The following is a 14,588-nucleotide window of genomic DNA, read 5'->3' as shown; positions in this document are numbered from 1 at the left end:
TTGTTCTAGATATGTAGGTTATTGTTGTATAAAATACATTAGCTTACAGTTTGAACACCATCTAAGGAATGTGTCTGCTACACAGCAAATGGTTACAAATAATGGCAAATGGTGAGTTGTTGGAGGCGAGGGCCCCAAAGCTTAGGCAGGAGAGTATCGTGTTTACGCATTTAGTGTTTACGCATTTAGTGTTTAATACGCATTTAGTGTTTAATAGGTGCGAAATTGTTTTAATTTAATTAGAGCCCTCCAGTTTCAGTCATGGGCAAGCAGCTCTGATCTATTTAAATTTTTCAAAATTTTGTTTTAAGTTCATTCAGTTCTAAACTCAGGGTCTTTTTTTGGTCAATATGCTTAGTACTCTGTGTGTGGGTATATATATATACATATATATATATATATATATATATATATATATATATACATATATATATATATATATATATATATATATATATATATATATTATTTATATTTATGTTTCTGTACTATTTATACTACGAAATAGCATTAATATTCTGTTAGAGACATTAATACTCCAGTAAAAAATATTAATTACTTAATAGTATAGAAAGATATATTTAAAAAACTGCTAAAATACATATTAGAATCTTAAAACAGACAGTTTTGAAACAGTATCTATAGTTGTAGCCAAATAAATAAAATAAAATTGTTTGGAAGAATTTAAAATATTATAATACAAATACTTTTCACTGAGTAATTATTTTTTTCTATTGATTGTCATATTACTGAAAATTATTGATTATTATATTAATTATTTTGAAACTTACGATGACTTAGAATGATTTGATATGGATAAATCTTTAATTTGATTTTCAAAGTATAATTATCTCTGTTTTTTAGTTCTTAAAGTGTTAAAATTATTCAGAAGATTGTGAAGTTATGTGACATTCCTCTAGTTTGTCTCTTAATGAAACTGTTTCAAAGTGTTAAATTGGTTTTAAACACAGGAACATATTTTATTATAGTAATCAATTCATCTTTTGGAATTCGAAGCAACTTATAATACCAAATTAATATCTTAAATTCCTTCTATTATCTTTGAGAAAAGAATATACAATGTTTGATTAAAGGATTTATTTTGCTGTAATAAGTTTAACCATTTTCTAGTAGTCTAATTTGGTATTAATAATTTTTAACACATCCTTGAAGATTTGTAAAAAGAAGAGGTTTATGAGATTGATCATAATATATTTTTTTTTGCTACTGTAGGTCATAATTAAGAGTATGGAGAAAAAAAATTATGCACATTACAGAAGGAAATTATAATTACAAATATTAAAATTAAAATTCATGTTTAGTATGATTAGAATATAAATAGAATACGTCTTAGAAAGAATTGAATGTATTTGTTGTCTTCAAACTATTATAAAAATATTATATTTTATTTTTAAATTAAATTATAAAATATTTGTTTGTGTTTTATAAGAATATGTGAAACATTTTCTTCAACGAATATAGAGATTATATTATAGTTTAGTGACTCCGTTTATGGCTCAAAAATATACATCACATGAACTAAATATTATAATTTTGTTTAGATACCAAATACAACTTTTTATAATAATTTATTCACAAATACATATTTAATCTTTTTTTAAAAATATCTTTTCTTTGTCAACAAATCATAAAGATCTCAAAGTATTCTAAAATTAACATGTTTAAATTTAAATTTAATTAATTTTATCATTAACCAGATAAAAAAAAATTATATCCAATGATTTAAACAAGTTAAAACCTGATTATTATATTAGGCCAATGGCATAAAGTTAGACAACTTTAATCAATTCTAGACCCACATTTTCATAATCTCTCTTTGACTCAAAAAGACAAGACACATTACGTCTTCAACCCTTACCATAAGAGCACTACCCTACATGTTAAAAAAGCACAATTGTGTCTCACCAGATGAGACAACAATCCATATCTCATTTTCACTCTCACTTTGCTTACCAACACACCAACAATCCCTCTTATAAAAAGAAAAAAAAATGTTTTCTATAAATGAACACTTGTTCTCTACACTAACTTTATTCTTTTTTCATCTTCTTCCCTTTTATATATATATATATATGTGTGTATGTGTGTGTCAAATAAAACTGTTTTTAATGCTTTTAGATCAAATAGTTATAAACTTTGTCAATTTTAACAAAATTATTGATCAAACGCACTTATAAAAATATATTCTTTTTTTTATTAAAACTAACAGTGTATATCACTATAAAATATTGACATTTGTCAAGTTCATATCTCAAAGTCAACATGTAATCCTTCCTAGGTAACCGTTATAATAAGGAAAAGATATAATTTGAACATAAATATTATTTAAAAAACAATTTATTTATAGAAAATAATAAATATTAAATTATTTTAATCACCTTTTTTAAAGAAATTACTAATATAGATTTTGAGCCTTATTATAATGGTGATATGATATTTTTTTTATTTGAAATAATAATAGTATAGAGTATTTTTTTAATAACTAATATTTTTTATTTAAAATTATCATAACAAATCACTAAAAGAAGACTTACTATTTAAATTTCATTTAGTATACTTCCTTTTGATTGAATTATAAGAATTATAAGAAAAAGTGGAAGAAGAAAAAGAGTTTAATAGACTTAAACATGAGTAAATTTGAATTATTTTCTTTTTTTAATGATATGTATCATTTCATAAATATTTTTAATTAATTAAGCTTACATTTTAACTATACTTTTTTACTTTCGATGTTATTCTTTAATAAAAGAAATTTTAGAAAACAAAAATACACTGATACCTTTTAATAATGTAGGAAAATTAATTAATTTTGTTATTTAAATTTTAAATAAGAAACAGGATTAAATTTTGTCTATATTGATATAACAATTAATGTGTTTGGACTCCATTACATTTTATATGATACCTTGTTGAGGGGTAATAGTTACTTGAAAAATTAGTAAGTCGAGAGTGAAAAAACATAATCGTAATTGGAGATTTGTTAATTTTGACTTATTAAGTTAGTAATGATATATTTATAGTGAATTTGTTAATTCTAAATTATTTATTTATAAAATATAGTTAAACTAGTAAAAGTAATATCTGGTATTTCTATTTCGTCTCACTTATGGGTTTCTTTTCAGAGTTTCACAATATACCTTACAGTAATGAAAATATTCTCGTATACATTGACTATGTATTATAAATTAATACATTTTGTTTTTCGTTTTTCAAATTATATGTTAATATTAATGCGCGTTGTACTAATGTATTTATTGGTGGACTGAATTAGGCCCATGTATTCTCGATCTAAATTTCATTAATCTAATTCGTATTTTATACCCATTTAATTGAATTATTTCATCAATTTGAAGAGCGTTAACATTTTTATTGAAACAAAATCACATGAAACAGGTAAAGCTGAAAACAAAAAGTAATGAAAAAATTGAGTAAAAGTGAAGACAAAAGAAAAAAAAAGTTGCAACTTCTAATAATTAACTCCAATCATGGTTGGGAGAGTTTAAAAACTATCTAAAATATATATATATATAGTAATTTTGTTAACGTTTAGAAAATATAATCATCTCTAACATTAATGATCATATATTATATAAAATATGGTATTGCTGATATTTATTTATTAATGAATGGAGATAATAATTAACATTTTCATAAATATCGATATACAATCACTGAAACTATTAAAGTGTAGGAAGAGACAATACAGATAATAAGATATTGTTTGTTTTGGATCAAGTCTTTACGAATTTATTTTTGGTATCATTTTAGAAAATCTCTTACCAACAAAAGTATCTTTTATATATATATATATATATATATATATATATATATATATATATATATAAATTTATGTTTAACTATCTTTTGTTGGATTTGTAACTTTGTTTGTACTTGACACAAACCTTAGGTTGCTTCCCAGTTCCAGAACCTTCAATATTCATTTACAAAGCTTAGGTTGCTTCCGAATTCCAGAACCTTCAATATTCATTTTCATAATATAGATTATGTTAATAAAAGTGAAATAATAGTAAAATTCCTACATGAAGGAATAGACAAATGCAAAAAAACATGCACAAATGAGTCCAATGATGCGTTTATTAATGAGAAAGTGTCAGTGTCTGTCGTTTCAACGTAGCTTTTCTTGAATTTCTCACAACTTCACCTTTTCTTGAATTTCTCACAACTTCTCACCTTATATTATTGTCCTCATTAGTGCTCTTCTATTAGTTTGGGGTCATTTATATTTCACGTGTTGGTGCATCACTAGAAGTTTCATTTATATAAAAAAAGCAATAAATCTGATCACTTGTTAAAATAAATTTTGCAGGGATCAAATATGCTTTTTTTTAGACTTAAAACAAGTTTTTTACTTCCTCTCTTCTTATTTATGTTAATATCTAAATTAAAATTACATCTATTTGTTGTATGATTCCATTCATAGACTAAAATACTTTTAATTGAATTAGTAAAATACTATACATAAAGATAGTATGAGAAGTATTAATTGTAAGGATTATTTTAAAGTTTATAAATGTACACTATGAGGTAAGTTAATCACTTATCTGAATCCAAATAAACTAGGCAATTTAATCTTAAAAAATAAGAATAGAGTAACTATTTTCACCTAAATAAATATTTACAATTTTAAAAGTATTTCAAAATTAATAAATATATCCCTTTTAAAAACTCTCAAATTAATTATCCAAATATGATTTTAATCTTTGTAATGAGTGTGTGTGCAACAGCATTTTCAATCTACTTTATTCTTATTGGAAAGTGGAAAATGTGTATTTCAATAAGGTTGGAATGATAAACCAACCATACCCTAGTTGCTGAGTAAAATGATATAGACCCGAGAACTCATTATATGTATAGACCAAAGCTGATATACTGATATAGATGGTTTTGCTTTGAAGCAATTTAATTATGGTCAGTTTTCTGCAACTCTGGTGGTGACATTTGTGCAAACAGGTGGCGACACACATGCAAAACCTTTGCAGGGAAGAAACTCCCCAATGATTCAAACCCTTTGAGAATTCAGATCAATCACTCTCTCTTGTTTGAGTATTGAAGCCAAAAGTGAAGCTATAGATCACGAGGATTAGAGTTTCTCACATGATTTCTCAATCTTTCTACCTTTTCTCACTTCTCCCCTCTCCAAACTAAACACTTCACTCAAACTTTTACTATCAACTTTCACATAACTCATGGTTTATCTTATCAACATTCACATGATATATTGGGGTGAATTTGGATTATTATATAGTTAAAATTAATTGGGTCAAAGAAAAATTGTAGCTTTAAGGTCAATTGAAGTTTATAATGATTTTTGTTTTTAATGGGTGTGTTAACTAAAATCCAAACACGGTTATTTTGAATGTGGAATAAATTACATATTATAATAGGGTTTTCACATCTTATGTATTCTCAAGATCTAGAGCATTATGTATTCGATATATATTTCTATAGTTAAAAAAATTGATTTTTTAATATTCAACAATTAGGTTAAAAAAATTTCATGAAGACTCGAATACAGTACATACTTTAAGATTTAGATAACATTTAAAAACACTATATTTAAATTGGTTGATGTTTGTAAGATATGAGTTTCCTCTTATTGGTAGAAAAATGGAGTTGTCAAAATTGATTTGAACTAATGTGAACTAGAGTTAGTCTATTTCAGAATTGTGAGTTGTGAAATAAAATATATAAAAAGAAGCTACTAATAATTAGTTTTAACATATCTAACGTATGCATCACTTTTAGGAAAAAAATAAAGCGAAGGCAAAGGTCAACATGACGCACAATTATTACAAACCTGTCCCTGATATGAATACTAGTGGCCAAAACAAAAATTAAATTAAATTAAAAAAATTATAAAAAAAAAACCTCAAAAGCATCACCGAATCTGCTTCAAATCACCATAAGACAAAGCTACGAATTCAATAAAAAATAATTAAAAATACATGGTGTTTGAGACAACACATTTCCTCATATAGCTAAAGTTAAGGTCCAACCAGCAAATGCTACCTTACATATGAAGTAAGAGAATATTACATAAATAATGTTAGAGACAACACACTATAATTAAAACTCAATATTTTACTAAAAAAAAATCATTTCCCATCTAATATATAATTTTTTTCCTTCATATTTCTGTCTTTCTTCCGAAGCAATAATAAAATAATTTCTCTGGAAATTATTTAGCATGGTCCTGACGTAGCAAGTGATGTTGTGGTGTCATATAATACATCATAAAACAAAAAGACAAAAACCTTATAAATAACCAACCATACACATCGATTCTCAATTCTCATGTGTTGTTTTTTCTATGATTATTTTGTCCACTACCCTATCTATCTCCATGTATATATCATCAATGTCTTTCCTCATAACTGACATGTCTTCTTCCTTCTGCATGAAACATTAAAAGTTCACAGCAAAACACGAAGAAAACATCATATGGCTTCAACCCAGCACCATGTCCAAGGCCTAACAGCTGAGGAAGAAACAGAACTAGAACCTGTGATAAAACAATACCACCTTTTCGAACACTGTCCCAACAAATGTTCTTCCATAATATCGTACCGCATCGATGCTCCTGCGAGCACGGTTTGGCCGTTCGTGCGAAGCTTCGAGAGCCCTCAGAAGTACAAGCACTTCATCAAAGGGTGCAACATGAGAGGTGACGGTGGCGTCGGAAGCATAAGAGAAGTAACCGTTGTTTCTGGTCTTCCGGCGTCGACGAGCACCGAGAGACTCGAGATTTTGGACGATGACAAACACGTGCTGAGCTTTAGGGTGGTTGGTGGCGAGCACCGACTCAAAAACTACCGTTCCGTTACGTCGGTCAACGAGTTCAGGAAAGAGGGTAGGGTTTACACCATCGTATTGGAATCGTATGTCGTAGACATACCCGAAGGGAATACGGAGGAAGATACGAAGATGTTCGTGGACACTGTGGTGAAACTCAACCTTCAGAAACTTGGGGTGGTGGCCATGGCTTCTTCTTCATCCATGCATGAACAATAACAGGAAACGGTTAACTTCTATGGTATGTTTGCAAATTTAAGGATTTTGGTATTGTTGTGTTCAAACTCATTCAACGGTATCAACATTCTTAGATTTGTCTTGGGATATCATAGCAATTTGTTTAGGAAAATGGGGTAGGTATAAGTTAATTAATTAGTGTGCTTGTTTTCAATTTGTACGAAAATGGAGAAACAAACACGCATTTGGACTCTATTTGTCCTTCCATGATGATTAGAGTAATATTGCATGGTAATTTGGAATATGATCACTTTCATCTCTTCTCTCTTGATTTCATTTTTTGGGTTAATGATATAAAACTAATAGTTTAAAAATTAGTTTTGCATACACCAATCAACAATGGTGAACAATGATGAAGAGGAAGATAAGTTTGTGGGTTTTATATATGGTTGTTTGCACGGTTGCAATTTTAAATTCAATTGATTAGGTAGGTGGGCGGTGGTTATGTTAATTTAGTGATATGGAATAGAAAAATGGTTGGAATCTAATTAATATTTGAAGCTACTTCTTTCTGCACTCCCACGATTATTAAGTACACCTCACAATAAGACAAAAAGACTCAAACACCTTTAGAATTACCACCATTGCCATTGTTGTTGCTGCCATTTTAATCGTCATGCTGCTATAGAGGAAGAAGAGAGAAGCAACATTGCATAGGAAAGAAACATTGCAGAGGAGGAAGAAGAAGAGATAAAATGAAGAAAAAAAATTATTCTAAAAAGCTCTTTCCAAAATGTATTTAATGCGTTTACCTAGTGTTTTGGAAAATTTATCTTGAAGGTATTATATGTGTTCCAGAAAGTTTGTTTGGAACCGGGGTGAGGGGTATTTTGGGTTTTTTCTGGTTTGTTTTCAATTCACTTAGCCAATGCACAGCTGCCACGTCGCCGTTGTCAAAATTGTGTCAAACTTTTGTTGTCCAAATAACATTTTCCTTTTAGAATACACTTCATGCATTCTAAAAATTTTGTTTCAAAAAAATCAAATTTCAAAAATTTTGTTTTGGAAATCTTGTTCAAAGAATCTTGTTTTGAAAATTCCAGAAAACTTATTTTGGAAAGTTTTAAAAATACGTATTATGGAAGTCACTTTAACAGAGTGCAAAACGATCATTTGAAAATTCGAGGGGTGCAGAAAGTAAAATCCGGCATTGGGTTCTGCGGCTATTTCTTAGTGGGTTGGACTGGGCCTATGAACACTAACTGGTTATTGGAAGTATTTCTTAGGCGAAAAATGAAAATAATTATTTGCTATAAAGCTTATAGTTAAAATGGCATTAGATTGTAATGTTGGTAGCATTGATTAATGTTGAAAAGAGAAAAGAAGATAGGTAGATGGTAGTTGAGTTAGAGCTTAAATGTCAAAACCCTCATTCAAAGTAAAGAAGAGCAAAAGAGAGAAAAATCTCGTGATAAAACATCAGAAACATGTGAGTATGAAACATGAATGTGAAAAGCTCCTTTGTTTAGGTTTTGCAAGCAAGCTTTGTTTTCATCACTACAAGCGTGATAACTTATTACATACAACTTTTTCTTTTGCAATTCAACGTGTAACGTTTCAACAAGCTTTTATGAAACCTACAATGACATCATTACATAAGACAACCAAATGTAAGGTTGGTTTTGTAAGTAGTGTTGGAATCGATAGAAAATGGGCCTGTATTGTTTCTTCTTACGCCTTCATGCGTTTCTTCTTACACCATCCTATAAAGATAAAAGGATGGTATAATAATTCTTTTTATAATTATGTAAAAATTTTCCGAATATGTTAATATAAATTTAGTATAAGGTTTATTCAGACATAATAGGGTACATGTTTGTCGGTTTTTGAGGAAGTAACAGCATAGGTACATTTGATGCCCCTATGAGAGGTTGTCTCGTACCATTTAATAAGCCAACCAATAACAATGGATCAAAAACAAAAGAAAAAATGTCCCAACCAAGTGAAGAAATTAACAAAGAGGATAAATGCAGAAGAAAATGAGACAATACTCCTACTTTTCTTGATTTGACATTTTGACTTTATTTTTCTTGGTTTATCTATAAAAACACACTACTCCTACTCCGCTTGATTTTATATACGTACTCCTACATTTTTGAGACTTACCGACATATATTTTAAAATACCTTTTTATAAATAATATTATATATATATATATATATATATATATATATTTATTTATTTCAGTAGTAGAGTTAAGGAGGTCTCATATACTAACTTTCTAATAAATTTCAAACTGTTTTACAATCTAATGTGATGGAGTTAAGTGTAAAAAGTATTTTAATGTTTAGTCTGTATATTAGAATTAAGGTTTAATCTCTTGGTAGGTCCCTATTTTGGTCCGAAATTTCAAATAAGTCTCCTTTCTTTTCGGCGTATCAATTAGCTCCTTATTTTTATAAAATTGGAGCAATTAGAGGTATGCCGTCAAATTCAACAAACGAGCGTTTAAGTATGGGTTAGTTTAAGTATGGGTTACGTGGCATGGTTAGTATATTTACTGAGCACACGTGGCATTAAAAACGAGTTTTGTATTAAAAAATTTGTATGCACAGAGGTGAAATCAGCTTTAAGGAAAGGCAAAGTGGGAAAAATGAAAAAAAATTTAAGGGCAGCCCCCTTTAATTGAGAAATGCAACTCGTATTGTTAGGGTTAATGTGAGGAAAAAAATTGCATTCTTTCTTCGATTCGAAGCGCCAGGGTTCGTGGGTGAAGAACATCTAGTTGGAAGCGCGAGAGTGCATGCGCAAGTTCATGTCTCAGTAGGTGAGGTGTGGGTCCTTCTGTTGTTGGAAGCACGAGGCTGAAGCATGTGGTGAGTGGAGGTTAATCTGAAGGAAGGTCGGTGTTTGTGTTTTATTGTCTTTGTTTTTATAGTTGGGAAACTACAATATCCGGTGGTGGTCCCCCTTTGATGTATGGTTGGGTCTGCGTTGTTGATTGCATTTCGGTGGTTTCCCATGTATGTTTAAAGTTATTTGACTTTGTCTGAGTGCGTGTTGTTATTATTTTAATTTTTTTTTTGTCGTCATATGTTTGCATAATAGGTGTATAGATATATTTATATTGTGTTGTGCGTAATGGAGGACGTTATTGACTGTGTTTTCCACCATGGAGGAAAGTTCATCAATGATGGTACCCTAAGGGGAGACAACAACTTTATCCTTTGACCCTAACATGTGGAGTTTTTTTTGTGGTTGTCAGTGTGGTGAAAAGTTTTGGATATGATAATTTTTAAGATTTAAGGTACTATGTAGGAGGGGATTTAGTGTTAGAAAATAGGTTGGAACAATTGATTGATGACATTGGTGCCATACATATGGCTAACTCAGCTAGGCTTAATGGTGAGATTCATTTATACGTTGTGCATGTTGTTTCTCATCTGGAAGTCATACATATGCTTCAATATATATTACTAATGATGAAGGAGAAGTTGAAGGTAATGGTGAAGTACAAAAAAAGGGTGAAGAAGATGGTGATGGTGTTGAAGTAGATGGTGAGGTTGATGGTGACTTACAAGAGGTGCATGAGGGTGAAGAAGATGATGATGGTGTTGAAGTAGATGGTGTAGTTGATGGTGACTTAGAAGAGGTGCATGAGGGTGAACAAGATGGTGATGTTGTTCAAGTATATGGTGAATGTGATGGTGACTTAGAGGGGGTGCATGAGGGTGAAGAAGATGGTGAATGTGATGGTAACTTACAAGAGGTGCATGAGGGTGAAGAAGCTGGTGATGGTGTTCAAGTAGAGGTTAAAGGTCATGGTTACGTACAAGAGTTGCATCAGGTTGAAGAAGAGCAAAAGTTGAATGTTGTGAAGGAGTTATGGAGGATGAAGTTGATCTTTGTAGTTGGAGTATATCTACTGATGAAGGTGATGTACATGGAAATAATGAGTGCTTAGAGGGGCTAATAGATGTGAGTGTTGAATGTGATATAGATGGTGATGTAGATGGTAATGTGGAAGTAGAAGTAGAAAGTCTTTATGATAGTGATGATGTGAGTGTTGAATGTCATGATCATGATGATAGAGGTTTGTCAAATGAGGAGTGGAAATATGAGGAATTACTTAGTGCAATAGATAGTGATGAAGAGGTTAATGACAGTGAAGGTTATGGGAGGTTTGATACTTTTTCTATGCCAAAAAGTATGGTAGACTTTACATGGGAAGTTGGAACTTTCTTTTGCAGAAAAACAAGATATTTTAGATGTTGTAAAAGGGTATGCCTTGGAAAATGGGAGGAACATAAAGTTTGTAAAAAATGACAAAAGAAAATTGAGGATGAAGTGCTTTAGTGCAAAAGGAGAATGCCCATGGACCATGTACATTGGTTATATGGAGGCTGTAAAATCATGGCAGCTGAGAACTAAAAAAGACATTCATACATGCAGCAGGGCGTTCAACCTCAAGTTACTTGACGCCAAGTGGTTGAGCAAAAAGTTGGTGAAATCAGTAAGGGAAAATCCTAAGATGAAGGGTGTAGATATTCGTGAAAAAGTTCAAAGGAAGTGGAACATAGGTATATGTGTATGGCTTATAGATCCAAAGCTATTGTTTCTAATCACATTGATGGGTCCTTTAATGAACAATATAAGAGGATATATGATTATGCGCATGAGTTTTTGGGAAGAAATCCAGGATCTACAGTTAAGGTGTATGTGAGAATAATGAGGGCGAGGTCATTTTCAACAGATTTTACTGTTGTCTGAAGGCATGCAAAGAAAATTTTGTCTGTTGTAGGTCAATAATTGGATTAGATGGGCCCTTTTTGAAAGGGAAGTATGGTGGTGAGCTGATAACGACTGTTGGGAGAGATGAAAATGATCAAATGTTGCCCATTGCATATGTGGTGGTAGAAGTGGAAAACAAAGATTCATGGACGTGGTTTTTGAATCTTTTGATTGATGATCTTGGTGGTAAAGAAATATGTTCATCAATTACTTTTGTGTCAAACCAACAAAAGGTAATAATCATATTTAATTTGCTTCTTTCCTACATTAATTCATTAATTTGATATGGTCGTAACTTTTATTTTTTATTTTAACACCACAAGGTCTACTACTAGCCATACAACAGCTACTTACAGGTGTTGACTAGAATTTTGTGTCAGACACTTATATTCAAACTTTAGAAAAAAATTTCCTGGTAAAAATCTGAAACGGCTGATGTGGAGGGTAGCTACTGCCACTCATCCACAAAATTGGGAGAGGAAAATGAGAAACATTAAAGATGTAAATGAAGACGCATTCAAGCATTTGATTGTCATCCCTCCAAGGTTGATATTTTGTATTTTTTTTTTGCCCTTTCTAATTTACACCACTTATTGATTTAAGTATGTTTGTGGAAATGTTTCTGGAAAGTGGAAAGCTGAATATTGGTCATGTGAGTTTTGATATAAATATTATACAAGTAGTTTTGATATTAATCATAGACTATAGATTGATTTTGATATGCATTTCTCGTTGTCTTTGTTGATTTAAGTCTGTAGCTGTGATGTATAGATATTTTGCATTTTGTTGGATATAGCAGTAGTTATTAGTTGTAGGTTAATACTTTTCAAATGAGTAGGAGAATTGAACTTTGTTAGGCACATTGAACATTTGTTTAATACTATATGAATATCAATGTGCTTCACCTGTTTTCATATACTCTTAACATTTGTTTATATCATATGTTGTAGATATTGGTCAAGGTCCAGATTCAGTCCAACACCAAAATGTGATACATTGGTTAACAATATGAGTGAGGCTTTCAATAGTGTCCTGGTTCACACCATGACTAAACCAATCATAACAATGCTGGAAAAAATTAGGGTCTACATCATGCAAAGATGGGCAAAAAGCAGGTATAAGATACAGTCATTTTCAGGACCAATTTGTCCAAAGATCCAGACTAGATTTACAAAGGAATCCCAATCAACCAAGAACTGGATCCCTAGGTAACTTTCTTCTCCACTACTTAAATGTGTTATGCTTTATTCATTCCTAGGTAAACTTTCTTAATTTGTTTTATAATTTGTTCACAGCTGGTCAACAAATAAACTATTTGAAGTGAGACACGTCTCCCAAAGTGGAGAAAAATTTGTTGTAAACATAGACGAGTTCTCATGCTCGTGCAGGAGATGGAGCATCACAGGAATTCCATGTTGTCACTCCCTAGCCGCAATGAAGTTTTTCAATATTGATGGACAACAGTTCATTCCGACTTGCTTTCTAAAGTCCACCTACAAAGAAACATATGCATCAATCGTATACCCCATCAACGACAACAACATGTGGGACCTAACACCATATCCGGATGTCATGCCTCCTAGGAAAAAAGTTATGCCCGGAAGACCTAAAAGGAAAAGAAGATTGGAGCAGTGGGAGATCAGAAAGGATGATTCTCGAGTGAGCAAGGGTGGTTTGTGCAAGAGATGTGGACTATGTAGGGAGGTTGGGCACAACAGGAGTCGTTGCCCCAAAGCAACCCAAGAACCAATCATGCCATCATCACAATTATCTGAATTTTGTCATGATTCCTGAAGCTCAACCATAGAAGTGTGTATGAATGACAATGATGCCAAGTTTAAGGATCTTATTATGTAATAGTTCAATTCTAAGGAACAATGTTTATGGTTTTTCTTTTATGTACTTTATGAATGACTGATGCCAATTGTGTATGGTTTTGGATGTATGACAATGAGCAAGAACTATTTTCTCAATATGATTTAGAATATATTAGAATTTTCTTGTTTGATGTGATGTGTAGTAAATGGTCGGTCATAAATGATAGCCATGCCAATTTTCTTGTTTCATAAATTATATCTGGCACTGTACTTTCATTGTTGTATGCCTAAAGCATTAGGATTGTTTCTGAATACTTTGGTGGGCACACTTATGTTTAGAAATTGTTGAAGGAAGTTAACATCTGAATTGTTAAGTCTTTGGAAGATCAATTTTCTTTGATCTCTTGAAGTTAAGAAGGATCATTTTTGTTTTTTCGGTTTAACATAAAAACCAAAAGCACATTGCTGTTTTTTTAGTCCAGTTTAACCTTTTCACCATGCTAATCAATCCTTACAAAGTCCACTTCGAGTTTAGTCATGTGGAGCTGCTATTTTCTAGCTTAGATAAGTGTATTTACACTTCCTCTAGTGACTTTTATTATTGCCTTATCATTTAAATTAGTAGAACTCAATTTTGTTGGTGTGGTTGAGCATGTTTCTGTACAATTAGCTATTACAAGGTCAGAAATCATTTTTCTTTGATTCGGTGTCACTTCGCAATTGAAACAAGTTTATTTTAATGACTCAGAATAACTATTGTGCATTTTCACTTTCTAAACCATCACTTTGAGTCTTATTTTATGATGCAAAGTTGAATCCAGTAGCTTGTTTTGAAAAAAGTGCATTCTGTAGGGAAGTTATATTACTTGTCTATCTAAGTAGCGGATCAAACTAAGTACTCTTTTATCGGTTCTATTACTTGTCTATCTAGGGAAGTTATATATATAACACAACTATATATGCAAAACA

The 14,588-nt window shown here is 30.9% G+C and overlaps 1 protein-coding gene across 1 annotated transcript; it reads left to right on the top strand.

Moving 5' to 3' along the window:
- The first annotated feature begins 6,420 nt into the window (after positions 1-6,420).
- Positions 6,421-7,839, top strand: PYL2 (PYR1-like 2). The gene has a single exon (XM_047306932.2). The coding sequence runs from the start codon at positions 6,484-6,486 to the stop codon at positions 7,051-7,053; it is 570 nt and encodes a 189-aa protein (XP_047162888.1). The 5' UTR covers positions 6,421-6,483; the 3' UTR covers positions 7,054-7,839.
- The last annotated feature ends 6,749 nt before the right edge of the window (positions 7,840-14,588 follow it).

Source organism: Vigna umbellata, chromosome 1, assembly GCF_029865625.1.
Source record: "Vigna umbellata cultivar VRB3 chromosome 1, Vumbellata_1.0, whole genome shotgun sequence".
Taxonomy (NCBI): domain Eukaryota; kingdom Viridiplantae; phylum Streptophyta; class Magnoliopsida; order Fabales; family Fabaceae; genus Vigna; species Vigna umbellata.
Note: the sequence above shows the minus strand (reverse complement) of the source record. Positions and strands in the feature narration are given on the sequence as shown.